General features: G+C 41.9%; 1 protein-coding gene across 1 annotated transcript; it reads left to right on the forward strand.

The window, feature by feature from the left end:
- Positions 1-279: 279 nt before the first annotated feature.
- Positions 280-16,876, forward strand: uox (urate oxidase). Its single transcript, XM_035774587.2, has 8 exons — positions 280-418; positions 2,734-2,946; positions 3,377-3,493; positions 3,843-3,921; positions 11,334-11,520; positions 13,258-13,381; positions 14,211-14,294; positions 14,581-16,876. Exons 1-8 carry the CDS (start codon positions 401-403, stop codon positions 14,653-14,655), a joined length of 897 nt encoding a protein of 298 aa, XP_035630480.1. The 5' UTR covers positions 280-400; the 3' UTR covers positions 14,656-16,876.
- Positions 16,877-17,990: the final 1,114 nt, after the last annotated feature.

Consider the following 17,990-nt stretch of genomic DNA (forward strand, 5'->3'; position numbering starts at 1 on the left):
TTCCGACAGTGCAGTAATATCTAACAAAATGTGGAAAAGACAAGGGGTGTGAATACATTCTGAAGGCACTATATCTGATGTAAGCATGTATTGTTTCAGATTTAAACATTACTTTTCTAGTAATTTGTTTTTTTACATAATTCTCAACATAATCTTGAGAACTATCAGAATTCTGATCCACAGGTTATCAAAGGCATATATTTTTCTAAGGCAAATGCTTACAGGTTGATAATTGAAAGATATGACAACATTTGTCAACTGACAGTTACTTGCGTAACTGCTAAAATGACAACAGGTAAGACCACCCTCTTTACAAAATCCTCCATCATAGCCAAATTCCACTCTTGCTGCAGACAAGGACACTACAGGACACCAGGAGACCGGAGGAGGCACAGACACCATGGCTACTTCAACTCAGGTACAGAACTTTTTTTATTTTTAGGTTTGTATGTCTTAAGTCAAGTTTGCAATTCTTGTTGTCTTGTTAACATTAACCCGTTAGATTTCTTCAGAACATAAATACTAAGTATTTGTTTTGTGGGGTCAATGACCATTGAGCCAAACCACTTTCTCTGACTGGCAATAGGGTGGTTACTTTCAACATAAAAAACAATTTGTTTAATCCCAAACTTAAATCCATTAAACTTTTACCAAGCCTTAAATAATTGTCATAATTCATGGAATTTGTATTAAAGGTGCATTCCATAATATTTGAAAATATGTGCAAATAGCTCTTACTGTCTATGATAGCTTTCTACTGTCTATACAAGCAACCCTGTCCCTGGAGTGCCGCAGGTACTGCAGGATTTTGTTCCAACTGGGCACCACACCTGACGAACTGAGTTAACTGATCAGTTCAGTGATTGCCTAGATTAAACACACCTGGTCTCCCAGGTCGGTTAAATCAAGAGCATGAAGTGCCTGCGGCACTCCAGAACCAGCGTTGCCTACTCCTGGTTTATACGGTTTCTTTAGTCTATAATATACTATTTAGTAGTGTTGGGTTCTGAGAATATGAAATATAATTAGTTATGTCACTGAGGGAGAGAGGGTAAAGTATAACGTTTACATTATGTCAGGATATGTTATTGTTAGCCATCAGGGATCCTCTGGGGGTTGAAGAGACACAGTCTGGTATCAATAACCATGACAGACTTGAGTTGGGGAGGAGTGAGCACTTTGGGGTGGAGGTCAGGTCAGATGAAGTGAGGAAGAACAGATACCACTAAGGTTCTGTCGAACAACAGCATTGGCTGTTCAGATGTGGAGGAGGAGACTCAGCCTAGGAGAAAGGGTTAAATATCAGTGCTTGTGTGAATATGTTTTTGTTTAATGCAGCTGCATTGACCCTCTGGGAAGAATAAACTTGGTTTTAGCTTTCATAGTGTCCGTAGAGTTTTTACTTTGAGAATTAGAAACAAACAGTAATGGAATAACATTTATTGAGTGTCCAATATAACACAATACAGTATAACATGTTGATATGCCACAAATATCAGATTGGTTTTTATCTCTTGGAAGGGAGATATAGGGTCTTCAGACAGATTGTAGATAAAGATTAGTATGCATCCAACATATTTTCATAGTAATGTGGCTGAAATAGTACCTTTACACATTAGATACACAGTTTAAAAGTTAATTGTAACACTGTTGATATGCTGCAATAGGTTACAATCAATGTTCCCTCTAAGCTGTGCAGCTCCCCTTGGATTGCCGCACAGAAGAAATATCAGCCAGCACAAAGAAGCAAGAGCTTGAACTTCACTCTACTTTCTAGAGTTCTCCCCTTTCACTCTACTGTGGGAATGCTGCTTGAATCAATGCAATATTAGCCACTTTCAATGTAACAAACCAAAACAAAATTATCTATGCACGACTTAGCATGCATAACTGACTATGCAAGACATTTTCTTGTAGGCAGAGCACATTGGAGTACAATTCTATTGCAATGACAGGCCCGACTCAGGCCATACTCTACAGAGACGAGCACGCCATAACCAATCAGAGCTGCAGTAGGCCTATATGCAAATAGCCATTGCCATATATGGATCCGTGCCATTCACTTTGAACTGGACTGTGTTTATAGCACTTTGTAGCCACGTGCACATCTATCTATTCATATTCTTTGCTAGTTACTGAGTTATTAGCCCAGTTATAGCTAATTTCTAGTCAACAATGGGAGAGTGGTTTCTTCCTACAGTATCACAAAATGTGTGCATTTTTAGCCATCTTTGAAAAGCAAATCAGGTAAAGAGCTTTTTATGTCTTAAAGTGTTGTATTTTGAGACGGTCTTGAATAAGCTAAGTAGCCCATAAGCAGGGGGTAGCATAATTTGGCTGTTTCTCTCTAATAATGGTAAGGTAATAATCATGATTATTATTTCGTAAAGTGGTTTCTTGTATCAAACAACACAACATTTTCAGTCACCTTGTCTGTTGGACAAGTGGATAGACAGGTAAATGTCAAGTCCTGCATGTTTTTTTCAAAAGTCTTTGATGGTAGGTCACTTGGGTGGGTCTACTTTATGATCAAATAGTCACTTGGCTGTGACCTAAAGCGAGTACAGCCTCAGTGTTCACAGTAAATGCGCTTCGCAACTTCATTTTTGTTTTAAAAGCATCTTTGAGATTCTTCTTGTAATGAAAAGCGGTATATCAATTAAATGTATAATTATCATTATCACTGTCACAGCACTTTGTGTAACCAACCCCAATGTTCTGACGTTTCTGTAGAATGTGGAGTTTGTGCGGACCGGCTATGGCAAGAATCTGGTCAAGGTGCTGTTTATCAGACGAGAGGGAACTCACCACTACATCACTGAGCTGACGGCTAATGTGGAGCTCACCCTCAAGTCCCGCAAGGACTACTTGACCGGTGACAACTCGGACATCATCCCTACTGACACTGTCAAGAACACCGTCCATGCACTGGCTAAGCTGAAGGGAGTACGTGGTTGTGCACTCACACCAGATACGTAGAAAGAGTTTAAAGGTTTGGGAAGACAGCTATCATCATCTGAAAAGTAGATGGCAGAATGCTGAATGAATAAAAGCACTGCAAATGGAATGGGTAGCCAAAATGACTTAGTGATATAGTTCACTTCAATATCAGTTTGTTAGACACCCCTAAAGGGTGGTCTAATGTCAAGATGAGTGCATTTCTCTAACCTGGAACCAGCCTGATTGCCAAGCCAATCTTTCTAAGAGGTTCCACCATGCTAGTATGTCTCATACTCTGTTGTGTAAATTCAACAAAAAATGCATCAGTCTCACTTGAAATGGAAAGATAGGCTAAATCTAATTTGATATATTTATGTCTTTCCAATTGACTTTAATACAGGACACCTCAGTGATACTAAGTTTGTGTTTTGTTTAGGTTTTGACCATAGAGCAGTTCGCCATGGACATCAGCAAACATTTCCTGACAGCTTTCAAACATGTGACCAGGGTAAACGTGAAGATTGAGGAGGCACCATGGAAGAGACTGGAGAAGGTACAGTAGAATAAGGCTGGATTCAAAATCCAAAACACAATGCCTTTCTTTGAGGACTTGCCCTCATACAACTTAAGTGTCTAGATAGGTGAAAGCAATAGGGTGCGATCAACATTTAGTCTATTGGGGTGTGAAATAGGTTGCGATTTCCCCATACCGCCAACACTTCAGTCCCTTCAGCTCTGCAGGGACACTTTTCGAGGGGGGAAGGAAGTTGTTTGGAATTACGTCTATGATATAGATACGCTATTGGATGTGAGCCCTGTGTGTACTCTGTAAAGGTATACATGGATTAATTGACATTTAAGAGTGATGCATTTAATGAATGAGGCTCGTCTTTCTTGCACAGAATGGTGTCGAGCATGTACATGCATTCATCTACAGCCCTGAATCCTGCCGCTTTTGTGAAGTCGAACAGAATCATAATGGTGAGCAAAACACGCACAAAGTTGATTTGTCACAGACATACTCAAGATTGAATGAAAATGTCACAGTACCGTAATGCCTTATTTCAAGCACATAGAACTAGAGAGCTAATAACATCACTTTACATACTAGAACACAGCTATGTAAAAGATATCTTACCATCAGGATCTACCTTTAGCACATGGACAACTTATTATCAAATCTGTATGAAGCTAAACATGTATGAAGGTTTACTTTGAATGATGAGTGGTGAACCTAAAAGCAACGTCATATTCATTAGGCACCAAACCGAAGAAAATGCAAAACAGGGAGGTACAATATATACTTGTCTAATTAAGCTAGCTATCATGAATGCCAGCCAATACTAGCTAGGTAGCTAGTATACAACAACCACAATGCAACTCAAGAGAGGTCACTGGATGGCAGTTCAAATATCACAGCTAGATGCTGCCCCAAGATGCATAGTGCCTCTTACACTATAATTACATTCTTAGCCTTAAAAAATGGTAATTCTGTACTAAATCATATCTCTGTACTATGTTAAACTTGCACCGGGGGATTTAACCACCCTCCCCGCCCTTGTACGACCTGCCACTGGGCGAGGGGCCATGGTGACTAACAGTGGCTCTAGCCTTAGATCATTGATCAGCGGAGGGTTTGAAGGGAATCAGCTCCAGGATCTCAGAGGTGCGGCCCAGGTCATTTTCCTCAAGCAAACAAGGTTCTTCTGGTTCTGACTTTCCATCCGATGTCCAGAGCTCGGGGTAATTGCTTGAATCCACTGCCAGCCGAGATGCATTTTCCTCCCCAGAGTCCTCCATGTCTTCCCTGTCCAGTCCATCGCCGGAGTGGGTGACCTCTCCTGCATCTACATTGATTGAAAGCCCTGCAGCATCACTGTCATTGAAGTGCACCGAATCATCAATTTCAAATGGCAGGAAACCACTTTCTCTCTGCCGTAACGGTCTTGAATTATTTACGTGTGGGTTTGTGGATTGACTGAAGTCACTGTGAAAATCTTGGGGTTCCACTTGTCAGCCAACTTGCGGCGGCCCCTTTCACCCTTGTTGGCGATGAGGACACGATCCCCCATGGACAACCTGATGCCTTTAACCTGCTTGTCATACTCCCGACCTTGTCGTCCCTGTTGCTTGTCAGTGTGCTTTTGGGCAACACTCATAGCTTCCTTCAGCCCAGTGATCAGAGTCTCGACATACTTGTTGCAATCCACAACACTGGAGTCGTCCAAAACATTGCGGAACATAACATCCACTGGTAGCCGAGGGACACTACCAAACATGAGAAAGAATGGAGCATAGCCTGTATTCTCGTGAACAGTGGCATTGTAGGCAAATGTCAATGACTGGATTTGTTCAGGCCAATGTTCTTTGGTTTTCAAGGGCAGACTCTTGAGCATGCTACCTAAAAGTCCTGTTGAAGCGTTCAGTTTCTCCATTCCCCATTGGGTGATATGCCGTGGTTCTTGACTTTTGGACACCGGAGAGCTTAAGCAGTTCTGCTATTAGCTCGCTCTCTAAATTTTCACCTTGATCAGTATTGATCCTTGAAGCAAATCCGTAGACACAGAAGACATGATTCCACAGTTTACGAGCTACTTGCTTGGCTGTCTGGTTTCTGCATGGCCATGCATGGCCAAGTTTAGTGAAGTGGTCAGTCACCACCAGACCATCAACTGAGTGCTTCTTACTGTCTTCCGCTGTCCAAAAATCCAAACACACCAACTCCATGGGAGAGCAAGTTTTGATGCTCTCTAACTGAGCTCTAGCCGCTGGCTCTTGAGTCTTTGCTAGAACGCATATCTGGCAGCAGCGCACATACTCCTTGATGTCGCTCTCCATTGCAGGCCAGAAAAACCTCTGTCTGGCCAAGGCTAGAGTTCTAGCTTGGCCTTGATGTCCTGCAAGGTCGTGAATGCCAGTCATCGCTTTGAGTCTCAACACCTCTGGCAAGACATACTGGAACTTTCTCCGGTTTGTGTGACTCTCCTTAATTACACGATACAGAACTCCCTCCCTTAGAATCAAGCTGTCCCACTGTTTCATCAGCAACAACACTTTAGAAGAAACAATGTATCTATCTCATCTGGTGGGCCGTTTCTTATTGAAGACGAAAGGGATGACCTTGGAAGTCACAGAGTCTTGCAGCTGAAGATCTCGAAGTTCCTCGTGCGAGAGTTCAGGCAAAGTGTCAATACCAGGAGAAAGCAGCCGTTGGGTGTTGGAACCAAGCTGGATTGCTTGCATCTCCGTTGAATATTCCCAGTCAATATGGAGCAGACATATGGCCTTCACTTCAGCAGTGGTCAAGGAGGTTATCTCCTGGGGATAAGAAGCCCAACGGAAGGCATATTGGACATCATCATTCAACGTCCCAACAGCCTCATTCAGAAGTGCTAGGTAGGACTCCCTCATCAGTATTTGCGGGACAGTTACTGCGAAGGGGTCGCGGCTCAGTGCATCTGCTACTGTATTCTTGCTGCCTGGGATACGCTTCAAATCGAAGTTGTACGGTGCCAGCTTGGCAACCCTTCTGTTCTCACGAGCGTCCAGCTTGGGTTTGTCATGATGTACGTTAACTTCTTATGGCTGCCATCCCGTTAACGGGATAATTGTCATCAACAACCGCTGAATTGCATCGCGCCACATTCAAATAATATTACTAAAAATATTTATATTAATGAAATCACAAGTGCAATATAGCAAAACACAGCTTAGCCTTTTGTTAATCCACCTGTCGTGTCAGATTTTGAAAATAAGCTTTACAGCGAAAGCAATCCATGCATTTGTGTAAGTTTATCGATCGCTCGACAAAACATTATGTACACCTAGCATCAAGTAGCTTGGTCACGGAAATCAGAAAAGCAATCAAATGAATCGTTTACCTTTGATGATCTTTGGATGTTTTCACTCACGAGACTCCCAGTTACACAATACATGTTCCTTTGTTCCATAAAGATTATTTCTATATCCAAAATACCTCTGTTTGTTTGGCGCGTTATGTTCAGAAATCCACAGGAAAGAGCGGTCATGACAACGCAGACAAATTCCAAATAGTATCCGTAATGTCCACAGAAACATGTCAAATGTTTTTTTATAATCAATCCTCAGGTTGTTTTTAAAATATATAATCGATAATATATCAACCACAATTGTCTTTTTCAGTCGGAGGGAAAGGCAATGGCTGCCCAAACTCTGTTGCGCATACAAAACACTGCTGGCACCCGGCCATACAATGACGCGATGTTATCTTTCTCGCTCATTTTTCCAAATAAAAGCCTGAAACTATGGTTAAAGACTTTTGACACATTTGAGGAAGCGATAGGAAAAGGAATCTGGTTGATATCCCTGTAAATGGAGCAAAGGCTATGGAACATAGAAGCCACTTCCTGGTTTGATTTTCCTCAGGTTTCGCCTGCAATATCAGTTATATTATACTCACAGACAATATTTTGACAGTCTTGGAAAATTTAGAGTGTTTTCTATCCAATACTAATAATAATATGCATATATTAGCAACTGAGACTGAGGAGCAAGCCGTTTCGTTTGGGCAACTTATTCATCCAAGCTACTCAATATTGTCCCCCAGCCATAAGAAGTTAACGGGTTACTATCTGTCCAGACAGTGAACTCGTGCCCCTTAAGCCAGTGGCTGAATTTCTCACACACACTCCATTTCAGTGCTAGAAATTCAAGTCTGTGTGCCGGATACCTTCTCTGCGACTTACTCAGGTTCTTGCTCGCGAATGCTATGGGCCTTGCCTTATCTTCACCTTCAGGCACTTGACAAAGCACAGCCCCAAGACCATCCAAGGAAGCGTCAGTGAAGAGAATGAACGGCCTCTCGAAATCAGGGTGAGCTAGCATGACACAATTCAAAATTTCATTCAAATTCATTCCTTCTGGAATGCAACGACACACTCCTCAGTCCAATCCGATAGCGTCAGCTTCCGGGAAATCCTACTGTTGCCCTTCTTCCCATCTCTTCCTCTTCTCTTTTGACCCCTAGTGATTGCAAACAAAGGTCTAGCTATGGCGGAACAGTCAGGAATGAAGTACTGGTAATATAATACCATACCCAAGAAGGATTTCAGCCTCCGAGCAGAGGGAATGCATCTGTCTGCCTCCATCAGCTGAGCTTGGCTCATCTTGGCAATGGTCTCCACCTTTTCAGGATCCATTGACACACCGTCCTCTTTAATGATATGTCTGAGGAATTTCACTGTTCTTCGTAGGAAGTGGCATTTCTTGGGTGCTAGTTTGAGATTGTTGGCTCTTAGATAGCTAAACACAACTTCAAGTCACTGTAGAGCCTGTTCCTCGGTGGGTGCAAAGACCAACAAGTCATCTAGGTAACAAAGGAGATTTGAGAAATGTAGGTCCCCAAATATACTTAACATCATTCTCATGAAAGAGGCCGGGCTGTTACACAGACCTTGTGGCATGCGATTGTACTCGTAAAGTCCCATCGATGTGGTAAAGGCTGTGTACTTCTTGTCCTCTTCATGAACTGGAATGTTATAAAATCCTGAAGTCCATGGTGATGAAAAATGCACTGCCACCAAGGGCTGCGAGGCAATCTGCTTGATGAGGAAGGGGATGAGCGTCCTTCACCGTTCGTGCATTCATCCATCTGAAGTCAGTGCATAACCTCAGACTCCCGTCTTTCTTCCATACCATGACTAAAGGGGAGGCATACTCACTAACCGACTTGCGTATAAGACCTACTTCTTCCATATCTGTCAATACCTTCCTCAGCTTCAGGTAATGAGCAGGTGGAACTCTTCTGTATGGTAGCCGGAAAGGTCTGTCATCAACCAGGTGGATACAGTGAACATAACCCCTGGCTTCTCCACAGTCCATATTATGTCTTGAGAAGATGTCTTCATATTTTGTGATGGTATTCACAAGCTTCTCCATCCACTGGTCAGTTACCTGGCATCCATTAATGTCAATGTCTACTAATCCTAGATCAGACAGTCTTTGTTTCAGATTGTGGCAGCCATTGCCACCGACTTGCTGTCCCTTCCATCTTGTGACACTTGTCATCATCTGCAGAAACTTCTCACCCTCTGGTGAGTGGGTCTGGCCATCCATGTTGTTGATGAGCTTCCAGTACTCGTCAGTGCTTTTCATCTCATGCAATAGATGCATAATGACATTTGATCCCAGGATGAGATCATCACGCTGTCCAGGAACAACCAGGGAGGGCACTTTAACATCAATCCCATAGATTTGCATCTCCAAATCATAGAAACACTTTGTTGAGGTCTTCTTTCCCCCACACCCCACTAACACTAACTCTGTAGGAGTCTGATAATGCTGAGGAAGGGCACCTGCTTCCAAAGTCTCTCCTCCGCATGTTCACTCAATGTACAGGCCATAGACCCAGTGTCAAGCATGCCCTTAAGATGCACTTTCCCAAGTACAGACTCAGAGGTGTTAAACAAATCTGAAAAAGCCTCAACCTCTTGTGAACCTAACATAACATTTTTCTCTCCTTCTTTCGCATCAGAGCACAAAATCTCATACGTTTTCTCGAGATCATCAGATTCTTTCTTGGCGGTAGACAGTTGAACACCCACATTTGCCCCTTCACCTGTGGGCGTGTCAGTTTAACGGTTACTGCTGTGGTGGTGAGTTTCTCTGCTGTTGTGGTGGGCGTCTCTCACCACCATAGCATTCCCCCTGTGTTGGACAATTTGACTTCCAATGATCTGGGGAAAAGCACCAGAGGCACAGGTTCTCATGTCTACAGTACATCATAGTGGAGTGGTCTGTTAAGCCACAAACGCTGCATTCCCTACGCCTGAAGGGTTGGGCGGGGAAAGATGGTGCCTTGGCCTGTGTCTGTGAAACCATAACGGGTGGTATGCTCTTCTCTAAGGTACATTCAAGCAGGTGAATGAGTCTCTCGATACTTGCACTCTGCCCATCTTGTTTGGCACTTGATGTGAGAGAAGTGTCACTGCACGCAGCAGCATTGACCCCGCCTTAAAACTGAGTTATCTGGGGATGTACTGTTACTTGCTTTGAGGATAGAGTGGTAGATTGACACACAGTGGCCTTCCTGCGGCGTTCATCCCTAATGGAGCTCCCTATTTCCCGGGCTAGCTGAGTGACCGGCTCAGCTAGACCATCTACACGGGCATTTGGATTAACACTAGATGAAGGGATTTCATCCACATTTTTTTTGTGGAGCAAAACATGGGGGAACCTCCTGCAGCTACACGCTTTACAGGGGTTTGATCAGAGTATGAGAAACACCTCCCCCTCCCAGCAGTGAATTTGGGTTCATCACCATTATAAGATGCCATAACACTAAACCACTAATGTTACGTTAAAATGTCTGTTGATGACCACACTTCTATGTTAGTTAATACATCGTTGTCAGAAAAAAAACAGGAAAGAAAAGACTGCAGTTCCGCTTTTTCCCACAAGGCGGCAATAGTACCTCATTGATATAATTAGTCTCTCGAGCAGCAGCACTGTGGTGATTGAGCTGAATCCGGGTCTAGAAGGCACCAATGTAACCGGTGCTATACTGCACCGCTGTAACTCTGTGTTGTGTGTGGTTGATTGAGACTATAGATGTGGACATGAACAAAACACTGTGTGTATGACTTTGTGCTTAAAAGAATCAAACTTGTCTGAAGACGACAGAAAAAGCATGCCTACCTCTCATAGTGCATCAAAATGATTTGAGCACGAGCACGCAGGGCATAACGTAAGTACACACTCCCCTACTCCCAGGATACAGGCATGCATGATAACAAATCAACATGACACATTAGTATATGAACCTGGTGAAATTCACACAGTACTTTAACAACTGTTACACACAGTCTGTTTACTACTCACTTAATCAGAATTCTTAGACCGGCAGGTAAGCGTGCTCTCGAGCGTCTAGATCTTCTTTACCATTCTGCCATCAGATTTGCCACCAATGCTCCTTTATAGGACACGTCACTGCACTCTACTCCTCTGTATTCTGGCCATCTCTGTATACCCATCGCAAGACCCACTGGTGGATGCTTATTTATAAAACACTCTTAGGCCTCACAACCCCTATCTGAGATAACTACTGCAGCCCTCATCCTCCACATACAACACCGTTCTGCCAGTCACATTCTGTTAAAGCTCCCCAAAGCACACACTGGGTCGCTCCTCATTTCAGTTTCGTTGGCAGTTAGCGACTGGAACGAGCGGCAACAAACACTCAAACTGGACAGTTTTATCTCAATTTCTTCATTCAAAGACTCAATCATGGAAAATAAAATAAAAATTAGAAACAGGGATTTTCATTTGCCATTGCAAAATGCTTTAAAAACATTTTTGTTGTTGTTTGCCCCAATGAACACAACCCTGGTCTTTACCTCTGTGCCCTTCCCCCACAGAGAGCCCTATTCTTCACAGTGGCGTGAAAAACATGAAGGTGCTGAAGACCACTCAGTCTGGCTTCGAGGGCTTCTTCCGAGACCGCTTCACCACTCTACAGGAGGCCACGGACAGGTGTTTCTGTACCTCTGTCTACGCCAGGTGGCGCTACAACAATGTCCAAAATGTCAACTTTGACAGTGCATGGTAATTCCCTGAGTTAATGACATTTACATTACATTTACATTAATGACCTGTGTAAAAGAACAGTTCAGTTCATTAATACTGTACATAGTGCCCCATAATACTCTTGACCTAACACCTGTGATATGTAAAACAGATATCATTTACACATTGGAAACAAAGCTGTCGATTAACTTTTTACTGCAGTGGGCTAAATCAGGGTCACACAGAGGGATTCTTGGTACTCTTAAACAAATCTACTTTGAAACAAAAGTAATCTGTAAGGTGACGTCGACAGACATGGCATCTCTGCTTCTAGATCCTAAGCAACTTTGCAGTATTTAAAAAAAACAAAAACATTATTAGCACAGAAAGTTTTTTGTGTTATTACATACAGCCGGAAATAACTTTTCGAAATCAGAGCGGCGGTAACTCACCAGCATTGCGACCAGGAATACAACTTTCCCAAATTGGATTATTTGTTCGTACCCCCCAGGGCAATTGAACTTACCCCAGAGGCCGCTCCAAGACGCCACCGGCAGAGAAGAGGTATTTGGAGTGGACTTCTAGTACAATTCAGGAGGCGTGCACACCATTCACCACTTCTGAGTATATTGCCTGCTAATGTTCAGTCTCTGGACAATAAAGTAGACAAGCTCAGGGTGAGGATCTCCTTCCAGAAAGTCATCAGGGACTGTAACATACTCTGTTTCAAGGAATCATAGCACTCTCGGGAAATACTGTCCCCGTCAATACAGCCAGCTGGGATCTCAGTTCATCGTGCAGACAGGAATAAAGAACTCTGGGAAGAAGAAAGGCGGTGGTGTATGTTTCATGATTAACTAATTATTCATGGTGTGATTGTGATAACATACAGAAACTCAATTTATTTTGTTCACCCAACCTAAAATACCTCACAACCAAACGCTGACCGTATTACCTCCCAAGAGAATTCTCTTCGGTTTTAGTCACAGCTGTGTTTATTCCTCCTCAAGTCGATACCACTACAGCCCTCAAGGAACTACATGGGACTTTATGCAAACTGGAGTTGGGGATTTTAAGAAGAAAATGTGTTCATTTCTTCGCCCGCTTTGAGGATAAGACAGTGCACCTACGTGGCCCGCTCCCAAAGACTGTGGGGTCTCGTTCTCCGTGGCCGACGTAAGACATTCAAGCGTGTTAACCCTCGCAAGGCTGCCTGCCCAGACGGCATCCCTAGCCACGTTTTCAGAGCATGCGCAGATTAGCTTGCTCAAGTTTTTACGGACATATTCAATCTCTCCCTTTCCCAGTTTGCTGTCCGCACTGTCTCCAAGATGTCCACCATTGTTCCTGTACTCCCTAGACCCACTTTAATTTGCTTACCGCCCCAATAGATCCACAGACGATGCAATCGCCATCACACTGCACACTGCCCTATCCCATCTGGACAAGTGGAATACCTACGTCAGAATGCTGTTCATTGACTATAGCTCAGCCTTCAACACCATAGTGCCCTCCAAGCTCATCATTAAGCTCGGGGCCCTGGGTTTAAACCCAGCCCTGTGCAACTGGGTCCTGGACTTTCTGACGGGCCGTCCCCAGGTGGTGAAGGTAGGAAACAGCACCTCCACTTCACTGATCCTCAACACCGTGGGCCCCACAAGGGTGCGTGCTCCCTGTTCACCCATGACTGAGTGGCCATGCACGGCTCCAACTTGTGAAATAATGAACAAACTGATAAGCTTGGGGAAATATTCAATATTCTACTCTTTTTTGCAGGAACTCTGTCAAGGAGACAATAATTGAGAAGTTTGCTGGCCCATACGATCGTGGAGAATACTCTCCCTCTGTGCAGAAAACCCTCTACGACACACAGGTCATAGTCCTGGATAGGGTGCCTGAGGTAGGTTCATGCAGAATAAACAAGAAGTCACTTTATGTCCAACATTCCACTCCAAAATGAAAGTTTGTCTTTCAAACCTTTAAAGTAGTAGTGTTCTGTTGAGAGAAATCCATGTCCTAGGCCATCTGTTTTATAGATCATAGCAATGCAAACGATATGCCACAATCAAAAATGGAATGGAACGTATAAGCACGGTGTAATTTGTAGATATGTGCGGCTTATCTTTTCCGTTCATTTAGGCATATAGCTAGATCTACACAACTGATGTCGAGGGATCTGTCATCTTTGACATTAGGCTACTTTTGAGGTCTGAAAACACTGTCAATTTTGTATTTTGGCTTGTAAAGTCCCTTTAATCTGACTCTGACTGAAGCTAGAGTGGCAAACTGCATGCTGATAAAGCCTATCTTCTCTCTTCCTCTAGTTTAGGGACAGTATATAGCCTAACTCACACACTCACATGCACACATGCATACACACTTTTAAACTAAACAAATATTTTTTTTTTTCCGTGATTACTGATCAATTCATTTATAATAATTAGGTTTTGTTATTTGTTATTTGGCTTCCAACCACACCTGCACAAGTATAAAAAACAAATAGTGGTATTGTCCATCACTTGTTTTTCCTTGGTGCAAATAAATAAAACTATTCATAAAGAATCTCAGAGTAGGAGTGCTGATGTGGGATCAGATTCTCCCCGTCCAAGCAATATCAATCATTATGATCAAAAAGGGGAAACCTAGATCAGCACTCCTACTCAGAGACGCTTTAAGAATATGGGCCCTTGTCTCAAAACACTAAGTGTTACTGTGTATGTCTTTTTCAGATTGAAGAGATTGAGATAGTCATGCCTAACCAACATTATTTCACCATTGACATGACGAAAATGGGTCTCACCAATAACAATGAAGTGAGTTGCAACCGGAGAGATACTCAGATGGCCTGTTGCTTCGAGTCAATGCTTCTCCTTGACCTGCCTTTAAGGAAGAGATGAAAAGAAAATGATTTGTTATGCGTTCTTCCTCTATTTAAACTTTTTTTTACACTAAATTGTATATGGGAAACTTTGAAAAAAGTGTGATGTTACAACTACTACTACAACAGTTGGCAGCATTTCTATGATTTAACAAGTTTATCACCACTGGTTGCTCACTGTGGGTTGAATATCTAGTTAACGTATTACCTTTTCCTTCAAGGTTCTTCTGCCATTGGACAATCCTTCAGGGAACATCATGGGCACAGTACGCAGGAAGCTGCAAGCAAAGCTATGAAAAGGAACACAAAGCTACCCGAAAAGACTTTAATCAAAGTGAGAACAAAATGATAATTAATGTCCCATCGGTTAAGGTCTCTCCAAACACAACATACTGATCAATCTACAAGGTTGTGTTCATTAGGAATTAAACGGAAAGCAAAACAAACTGAAACGGGGAGGCTTAATCTGTCCGCTGTTGCAAATGTATTTCCATTGCGTGCCTGTTAAGTGAAGTAAAACATGTACAAAGCTGTATCCTTGCTAACAATATTACTTCCCTGAAATTACAAACAGACACGTTTGTTCATATTCTCCATTTAAGAATTTCAAGTGTAGAAAGTGATTCAACCCACATGGTAAATCTTATCCTAAAGACGAGTCAAGGTGAAACTTTTGGTTTACACTAATTGCAATTGATCAAATAATTGTGTGTGCAATTACATATCATTCATATTTTATGAGACAACAAATATAAATATACAGTTGAAGTAAGAAGTTTACATACACTTTAGTGAAATACATTTAAACTCAGTTTTTCACAATTCCTGACATTTATGCCTTGTAAAAATTCCCTGTTGTAGGTCAGTTAGGATCACCACTTATTTTAAGAATGTGAAATGTCACAATAATAGTAGGGAGAATGACTTATTTCAGCTTTTATTTCTTTCATCACCCAGAGGGTCAGAAGTTTACATATACTCAATTAGTATTTGGTGGCATTGCTTTAAATTGTTTAACTTGGGTCAAATGTTTCGTGAAGCCTTCCACAAGCTTCCCACAATAAGTTGGGTGAATTTTGGCCCATTCCTCCTGACAGAGCTGGTGGAACTGAGTCAGGTTGGGAAACGTCTTCTTCTGTAGGCCTCCTTGCTCGCACACACTTTTTCAAATTGTCTATAGGATTGAGGTCAGGGCTTTGTGATGGCCACTCCAATACCTTGACTTTGTTGTCCTTAAGCCATTTTACCACAACTTTGGAAGTATGCTTGGGGTCATTGTCTATTTGGAAGACACATTTGCGACCAAGCTTTAACTTCCTGACTGATTCCTTGAGATGTTGCTTCAATATATCCACGTAATTTTCCTCTCTCATGATTCTATCTATTTTGTGAAGCGCACCAGTCCCTTCTGCAGAAAAGCACCAACACAACATGATGCTGCCACCCCCGTGATTCCCGGTTGGGATGATGTTTTTTCTGCTCGCAAGCCTCCCCCTTTTTCCTCCAACATAACAATGGTCATTATGGCCAAACAGTTTCATCAGACCAGAGGACATTTCTCCAAAAAGTACAATCTTTGTCCCCATGTGCAGTTGCAAACTATAGTTTGGCTTTTTTTATGACGGTTTTCTTCCTTGCTGAGCGGACTTTCAGGTTATGTAGATATAGGACTCTTTTAACTGTGGACATAGATACTTTTGTACCTGTTTCCTCCAGCATCTTCACAAGGTCCTTTGCTGTTGTTCTGGGATTGATGTGCACTTTTCGCACCAAAGTACATTCATCTCTAGGAGACAGAACGCTACTCCTTCGTGAGCGGTATGATGGCTGCGTGGTCCCATGGTGTTTATACTTTTGTTTGTACAGATGAACGTGGTACCTTCAGCCATTTGAAAATTGCTCCCAAGGATGAACCAGACTTGTGGAGGTCTACCATTTTTTTTCTGAGGTCTTGGCTGATTTCTTTTAATTTTCCCATGATGCCAAGCAAAGAGGCACTAAGTTTGAAGGTAGGTCTTGAAATACATCCGCAGGTACACCTCCAATTGACTCAAATGATGTCAATTAGCCTATCAGAAGCTTCTAAACCCATGATGGAATTTTCTGGAATTTTCCAAGCTGTTTAAAGGCACAGTCAACTTAGTGTATGTAAACTTCTGACCAACTGGAATTGTGATACATTGAGTTATAAGTGAGGTAATCTGTCTGTAAACAATTGTTGGAAAAATTACATTAGTCCTAAATAAAGTAGATATCCTAACCGACTTGCCAAAACTAGTTTGTTAACAAGAAATTTGTGGAGTGGTTGAAAAACAAGTTTTAAGGACTCCAACCTAAGTGTATGTACACTTCCGACTTCAACTGTATAACAAATGTATATAATTTCTGCTCTGTATGTAATTGTATCTCTTTAAACGGTTTAGATTGTTGTAACTCAGGGCACCATTGAAAAAGAGACCTTGTTCTAAATTGGGATTTTCTGTATAAATAAAGGTACAAAGAAAAAGGAGTGCACAATCATGGCAACACACTCTTTGAAATAAACATGTTTGATAAACACAATAAATCTATGTAGAAAATAAAGACCTGCAATATTTAGTAGGTGCACAGCATTTACCGCTACAACTTATTTCAATTGGAGTTTAAATGGCAAAATCAAAGTAATGTAACTAACTACTACAGAAAAAATACAGCTGTTGAATAAACAAATCAACTACCACATTTTTACTGAGTAAAAGTAATGCTTTAGCAGGTCTAATCAATCTGCAAATACAATATAATCATTCAGGTCTGAACTGTGAATTGAAAATAATTATCTGACTGTATAGGCTAACAAAAACTGGATTACATTAACTCCCAACGTGCTATGAAAACAACAATTGTGGATCCAATCACTGTTTTAAGAAACTTTAAAAGAGCATCTACTCATCTAATAAAGCTTGGCGATGAACAGACAACTATCACAAAGTTGACTCTAGTCTATTGCATGCAATGCCTTTGCAGCTCTGCCCACACTTCTTGATACTACCCATCCCGCATGCGGGAGCGTAACGTAGCCTCAAACAAATTAGCATAACGCAGCGGACATAAATCTTCTTATTCATGAAAATCACAAATGAAATATATTGAGACACAGCTTAAGCCTTTTGTTAATCACACTGTCATCTCTGATTTTTTAAATATGCTTTACAGCCAACGCTAGACAAGCATTTGTGTAAGTTTATCATGGCATAATGCTAGGGTTAGGGTTAGGGTTAGGGTTAGGCTCTGGCTAGGCTCTGCTAGAATCAGGCAACATTATCACAAAATAAGAAAAGCAATCAAATTAAATCATTTACCTTTGAAGAACTTCGGATGTTTTCACTCAGGAGACTCCCAGTTAGATAGCAAATGTTCCTTTTTTCCAAAAAGATAATTTTTGTAGGCGAAATAGCTCCCGTTTGTTCTCAAGTTTGGCTGAGAAATCGACCGGAAAATGCAGTCACTACAACGGCAAACTTTTTTCCAAATTATCTCCATAATATCGACAGAAACATGGCAAACATTGTTTAGAATCAATCCTCAAGGTGTTTTTCACGTAACAATTCGATAATATATCCGTCGGGGCAATTGGTTTCTCATAAGAAGCGAT

Source organism: Oncorhynchus keta, chromosome 8 (assembly GCF_023373465.1).
Source record: "Oncorhynchus keta strain PuntledgeMale-10-30-2019 chromosome 8, Oket_V2, whole genome shotgun sequence".
Lineage (NCBI taxonomy): Eukaryota > Metazoa > Chordata > Actinopteri > Salmoniformes > Salmonidae > Oncorhynchus > Oncorhynchus keta.